Genomic DNA, 7,054 nt, shown 5'->3' on the forward strand with positions numbered 1-7,054 from the left:
ACTAAAAGAACCAAAACACAATCAGGGAAATGTTTTTTCCATGGGAAGAGTTAGACAAATGGGTTCCATTTCTAGAGAAAAAGTATGAGAGATAAGTTGAGAAATATTTAAAAGCAGAGGAAGATACAAGACTATGGAAAAGGGATCAGATTAGTTTTAGACTGCTTCAAAGATTCAATGCTGCCAATTGATGACAAACAGCTTCTTGTGTGTTCTAAATATTGACAGTTTGTAGCCAGAAAATAATGCAATCAACAGCCAACAAATTAAGTCCTTTTAATGTAGTAAATAATCTTGAAAATATTTTCAAAGTACTCACAAATTCAGGAGCCAAATTAAAGGAGATGTCAAACACTTGGACAGAGAGGAAAGAATTCAATAGACAGGCTAAGCAGTTTTTCCCTGAAATAAAAAGACCAGTTCCACACAACAAAAAAGTTGTTTCACACAATTTCAAACCAAATCTATCAGACACTCCCTTGAGTATTTTTAACATAGCATTACAATGTAACACAAGATACAGTGTGCTTTTTAAAATTGAGAATAAATCCATTTTATAAGACAAATTAATATTTATTCTGAATGTACAATTTAAAGCTTTAAGCACATAATGAAGAGAGATCAAAACAATGATCAAAGTTATTTCACAAAATGGATGAAAGTTTAACAGAAAGGAAATTATAGTTATAACTAATGCTCTTTTTCTTGCAAAATGACCCATATTTATAGAAGAAACATCACCAAATATTTTGAACCACATTAGTGTTATTGCTTTGCTCTTTAAAACCACCTACAGCACTGGGACACTTTCACCAATATCAACACCCCATTGTTTAATAAAACACAAGTTTTCAATAGATGGAAAAAAAAAGTTCTTTATTGTAGTCAAAACATATCGAACAGCTTTATGCAACAATCATGTTGCTGCCCACGGATTTTGCTCATTTGGCTAAATGGGGAGATAGTCTTAACGTGACAGTGTTGCAAGATGTGTATTCTGTCTGGTGCTGTCTGACAAGTTGTTATTTTGGCAATTGTTGGCCAAAACCTTACAGCCAATTACCATGTAGAAAGCTTGCCGGAAAGATCGATTGAAGAAAGCATATAACAAAGGATTGAGAGTTGAATTAACATAACCCAACCATAAAAAAACTTCAAGAAGAACATGGTGTGCTGGGTATCCAAGCAAAGGGTTGATTATATTCATAGTAAAGAATGGCAACCAGCAGATCAGGAAACATCCCATGATGATGCCAAGAGTTTTAGCTGCTTTCCTTTCTTTCTCCATGGAAGAATTTTGGAACCTCGTCAAAGTGCTTCTTCCCTGTATCCCATTTTCAATGCTATATATCTGTCTGACTTGGAGCCTTGCTACTTGGAAAATTTTTCCATATGCCACTAGCATCACCAACATGGGAAAGTAGAAGGCAATTACTGAAGCAGAGACAGCATAAGGAATATTGACCATAAACACACAACTTTGTGGATCGAGGGGTTGTAGAATGGCCTCCAAACCCCTCAAATGGACATCTAGGAACAAGGGCACAAACGACACCAAAGCAGGAACAAACCAACAAATCAGAAGGAGGATGGTCACTCTTTTCTGAGACATCCTGAACCGATATTTCAGGGGGTAACACACGGCATAGAATCGATCGAAGGCAATGCAGCTGACGTTCATGATGGAAGAGGTGCACAGCATTACATCCATGATCGTGTGGATTTTGCAAAACGTTTTTCCAAAATACCATCCAAAGACCAGTTTGCTCATACTAAAAGGCATTACAATAATGCCAACGAGGAAATCTGCAACAGCCAGGGAGACTATAAAAGCGTTAGTTGGAGTCCGCAGTTTGGTGAAGTAGGCGATTGAAGCAATTACCAAAAGGTTTCCAAAGATAGTTCCAGCTATGATCATGGTGAGAATACTGAAGACAACAATCTGATTTATGACTTGCCATGTTGCAGTTGATTCTTTTCCTGACAAGTTAGAGTGTGATGTCCAGTTATCAAACTGTGTAGTGATCATCTTCTGTGACGATGTGCTGATAATAATCGCCAAGAACGTGATACACTCACCAAGACAAGTTCGAGTTGTAATGATTCATTCTACAGATTTTACCACTACCTTGCCGACTGCACTGAATATTTCTAGTCATTAATTCTTGCTAACATTCGTTTTTTAAAATCTTCTTCCGTATAGATATTGAATATAGGATCTAGGAATATAGCAAACAGATAAACTAATACGCGCTTCTTTCCTCCAAAGGTCAGCTGATGTGTTTGCTCCTCATCCATCACCGCCCGCTAGCAGATAAGCTCCGCTGTAAATCATTAACCTTAGTGACAATTATTTATCTCTCATTTGTATCTTGTACAACTGTGTATTGAAGATACTAAACGGTTGTTCAATATTATCCTTGCTGAGTAAATGGGATATTGAGATATTGAGTAATGACCACTAAGCAATCAGTGTTATCCAAGTCAGCTGCACAATTCGAATAGAACCGATTGCAAATCAATGAACATGCGAAAACACTAATACGAATTGGAGGCGGCAGCTGGTAGAATTCAGTAGGAAAACCAACGTTAAAATTTGTAAAGTTATAAACTCAGCGGCATTTATTAAAATACGTGCTAATAAATACGCCCAATTGAAGATAGTCCAGAATGCATTTAATTAAGTCAGACTTTAAAGAGAAAAGTATTCAACCATTAAAGAACATTTGGGTTTTACACTGGTAGTTTGTCACTTTCCTCAAGTTGAATCAACTAAACAGCAATGATAGTCTCATCGTAATCAACTTGGGGGGCGGTACAACAGGCTTCCCGCCCATTTAAACGGTCAGTCATATATCAGATAGTGGAGGTCTTTCCATTATTCTCTCCATATTCAGGGTGTGGGATAAAAATCACAGATGCTCTACTTCAATAGAGCTTTATTAAATTGGAGTTAAGTATGTTTCAAGGATATTCTGATTGTTTTGAAAGGTCGCTGTAAAGATATGGGTTCCAGGTCAGATTGTACGTCATTCCAGGGAGAATAATACAGAAGAAGAATGTCAAACGTGTACAAACAAAAATAGACTTTCGGGTGAATAAGATTTGATTGCTTTGGAAGTCGATATTAAGGGAAATAACAGGAAACGTACTAGTAATACTCCGATCAGGCAGTGTCTGCAGAGAGAAACAGGTTGGATTTTTTTTCGAGTAAGATTACCTTTCAGAACCAAGAAAATTATAGCGCAGTGACAGGCCTTTCGGCCCTCCAAGCCGATGCTATCCAGACCCTCTATCTAAACCTGCCGCCTAATTTCTAAGGATCTCTACCACTCTGCTCACTGCCTATTCGCGTATCTGTCGGGATACGTCTTAAATGATGCTATGGTCATTTAAGAACTCCGAATGTTGTATTTTTTCATAAGTGCATGAAAAGTAGCAGCATCGTTATGTGGGTGGGTTATGATTTTGTTGGGAATCACTCAGTGCTGTAGATATTTAATAAACGTTGTGCTTTGCTCTATAGGGGAAAGTCGAAATGAACTTGGATGAATACCTGGAAAAAGGTTCATTAAGAACTATCTTTTTTTGAAAAAAGTAAAGAAATTGGGATCAACTGATGTGTTCTTGAGTATGAAAGGATATTGGAGAGGAAATAATTGGAACATGAGCTATAATTGTCAAGCATTTTAGGTCCTGGAAAAAGCTAAAATATCCATAAAAGGATGCTGTGAGCCAGCGAGTCCTACCTTTTTACATTTGATTACCTATAGTGTGGAAATAGACCCTTCGGCCTAACAAGTCCACACAGACCCTCTGAAGAGCAACACACCCAGACCCCTTCCCCTAATGCACCTAATACTATGGGCAATTTAGCATAGCCAATTCACCTAACCTGCACATCTTTGGACTGTGGGAGGAAACCCATGCAGACACAGGGAGAAAGTGCAAACTCCACAGACGGTTGCCTGAGGTGGGAATTGAACCTGGGTCCCTGGTGCTGTGAGGCAGCAGTGCTAGCCACTGTGCCACCCAGTAAACATTTCTGGGTCTTTGAACTAATGGTCCGATAATAATGCGACTAGGCCATTGACCTCCCCTTCTCTATGAACAAAATGGATAAACTTCTTATTGAGGGAAAAACCTGGGTACAAGGTTTGTTATGTAACTGTAAATCAATGCCAAATTCAATTATGCTTCATCAAGAAATCACTGAGTATAGACAAGGAGAATGCAGTGGCAGCTGCTGATTGTGGTGGGACTGTACCTCCCTCTGGGATGGAAGATGTTCTAAAAATGTGGCTAAAGAGGTTATTGTCAGCTGATGCATGCTTTTGAGCATGCCTAATCCTGGACAGAAAGAGCATGAGTTAGCCCTTTTTCAGAAGCCAATGCTTATTAAAATATTGTGTAATTTGACCACAAGTGGGGACTAATCCATCAGAAGTCCATCACTTGAAAATAGGTTTAGGCAAAAAAAAGGACAGAAGAGGTTGTAAATGTGAATTTACTTAAATCTTTAAAAAATTATTAATAAAAAGATTAACCTTAACATTACAAGTTTGAAATTCATTTTTAAGTTTTCTGGATAACAGTCTTGCAGAATCGATTACTTATCATGTGTAAAATCTGAGAGATTTTCATTTTATTAGTTTAACACTAATCTGATGAATTGGCTGTTGGTATGTTAGCAGAGGGATTAGGCAAGTGATTGGTCAAAGCTGGCTTAGGAACCTAACTAGATCCTTCCTCTGAACTACATTTGCAAGAATAAAAATAAAACTCCAAAATGAATGGTCTCTCCCCTCTATCGAAATACCAATTATGTGAGAGACACTCCAACTCCTTAAAGAAAACAGCACCACAGGATTGTAATTTTAACACCTAGAAATGTTTCTAATGTAACCAACATGCTCTAACATTAGAGTGATAATAGTTGCATCTGCTTAACTGAATTTCTACAAATAAACATGCGGTTCTAATCTGCAACTAGATCTATGCCTCACTTCCCTGATGTGGGAAGAATAATGGTGAAAAATCTGGAAAAAATCAATGAGATTCAGAAATATCACATTTTCTATCACTGTTTTATTTTAATCATCCCCTCAAGCTTTAAATGCAAGTTCGGCATGGGTAGGGTAAATAGACAAGGTCTTTTCCCTGGGGTGCGCAGGGTGGGTTTCCCTCTCCACCCCAATCTGTGTTTTGGAGAGATCATTCCCTCTGCAGCTCCCTTGTCAGGTCCACGCCACACCAACCCACCTTTCCCTCCAGGCGCCTTGCTCTGCCACCGCATTAAGTGCAAAACCTGCACCCACACCTCTCCCCTCATCTGCGTCCAAGACCCCAAAGGATTCTTCCACATCTGACAGAAATTTACCTGTACTTCCACACACGTTGTCTGCTGTATCTGTTGTATCCAATGTGGTATCCTCTACGTTGGGGAGACAAAGTGCCAACTTGTGGATTGTTTCAGAGAACATCTCTGGGACACCTGCACTAACCAACGCCACCACCCTGTGACTGACAAATTTAGCTCCCCGTCCAACTCTATCAAGGACATGCAGATCCTGGGCCTCCACCATTGCCAAACCCTAACCACCTGACACCTGGAGGAAGAACGCCTCATCTTCTGCCTTGGGACCCTTTGACCACATGGGATCAATGTGGACTTCACCAGTTTCCCCATTTCCCCTCCCTCCACCTTATCCCAGTCCCAAACTTCCAATTTGGCATCGCCCTCTTGAACGGTTCTACGTGTCCATCTTCCTTCCCACCTATCTGCTCCACCCTCCTCTTTGACCTATCACTTTCACCCCCATCTTTATCTATCTATCACATTTTCAGCTCCCTTCCCCAAGACCCACCCCTTCCCATTTATCTGTCAGCACCCCCCCAGCCCGCAAGCCTCATTTCTGATGAACAGCTTATGCCTGAAACGTCGATTCTCCTGCTTCTCGGATACAGCCTGACTTTTCCAATACCACACTCCTCGAGGTTTCCCTGGGGTACGAGAGTCCAGAACAAAAGGGCATATATTTAGGGTGAGAGGGGAAAGATATAAAACAGACTTAAGGGGCAGCTTTTTTATGCAGAGCATGGTGTGTGTATGGAGTGAGCTGCCAGAGGCAGTGGTGGACAACATTTAAAGGCATTTGGATGGGTATATGAATAGAAAGTATTTAGAGGGACACGGGCCAAGTGCTGGCAAATGGGACTAGATTAGGTTCGGATATCTGGTTGGCATGGACGAAATAGGCTGAAGGGTTAGTTTCTGTGCTGTACATCTCTATGACTCTATGCTGTGTTCTAATTACCTAATTTCTGTTTGTTTGTGAGTCCATTTAAAAACTTAACTCTCCCTATTTTTTCTCTCACTTCAAATTTCTACTCCTTCGCTCAGAAATTATATGGCACAAATTCCTAACCAATAACTGCTGGCTGCAGCTCACAAAATGCTTGTCTCAGTCATCATGCAACTGTACTTTTCTGAATGATATTGCTGCATTCTCCAACTTCCCCAACTTTCATTCACCCATGTCAATGTGGCACTTGCTAATGTTGGTAAACTCCTCAAGCTTACTGAGTACTTCTAGAAAACCTGCCACGTGTTCATTTGCCTGTCTCTGCAGGTCAATCAAGTCATTAATGATTGAGAACAGAAGCATATATTCTACCCGAGCTGAGCAGGTGCCTGGTCTGTGGCAGTGTACGAAGTGTCAGAGATGTGAGGTACTTCCTCCTCAACCAGTTTTGGTAGTAAGTTCTCCAGATTGTGCTCTGGAGCACAATGTAGATAGAGTGCCCATTGAGGTGAAAGTCTCTGAGCTGGTGGACTGCATGGTGAAAATCTTGCTGGTGCTTCCTCTAAGAATTCACTGGCTTCCTCCTCAGAACTCAAAGTAAAACTGGGGCATTGGTCTATTTGAGGAAGTTTGCTGTGTTCTGCTAGTCTTTTCTGTCCTGATCTAATATTTTCTTCTTTGCAGGGAATGAAGAGCCTGTCTGTTGTCTGCAGCACCACCCCTCTGCCCTACCCAATAAATATTGAGCC

At 40.3% G+C, this 7,054-nt stretch overlaps 1 protein-coding gene across 1 annotated transcript; it reads right to left on the minus strand.

Annotated features, from left to right (window-relative positions):
• Nucleotides 1-259: 259 nt before the first annotated feature.
• On the minus strand, nt 260-2,436 carry LOC122556760 (5-hydroxytryptamine receptor 4-like). Its single transcript, XM_043703886.1, has one exon. It carries the CDS (start codon nt 2,027-2,029, stop codon nt 968-970), a length of 1,062 nt encoding a protein of 353 aa, XP_043559821.1. The 5' UTR covers nt 2,030-2,436; the 3' UTR covers nt 260-967.
• Nucleotides 2,437-7,054: the final 4,618 nt, after the last annotated feature.

Source organism: Chiloscyllium plagiosum, chromosome 14 (assembly GCF_004010195.1).
Source record: "Chiloscyllium plagiosum isolate BGI_BamShark_2017 chromosome 14, ASM401019v2, whole genome shotgun sequence".
Classification (NCBI taxonomy): domain Eukaryota; kingdom Metazoa; phylum Chordata; class Chondrichthyes; order Orectolobiformes; family Hemiscylliidae; genus Chiloscyllium; species Chiloscyllium plagiosum.

Coding starts and splice junctions, on each gene's coding strand:
- LOC122556760 (XM_043703886.1), bottom strand. CDS start 2,029: ATGATCACTACACAGTTTGATAACTGGACATCACACTCTAACTTGTCA.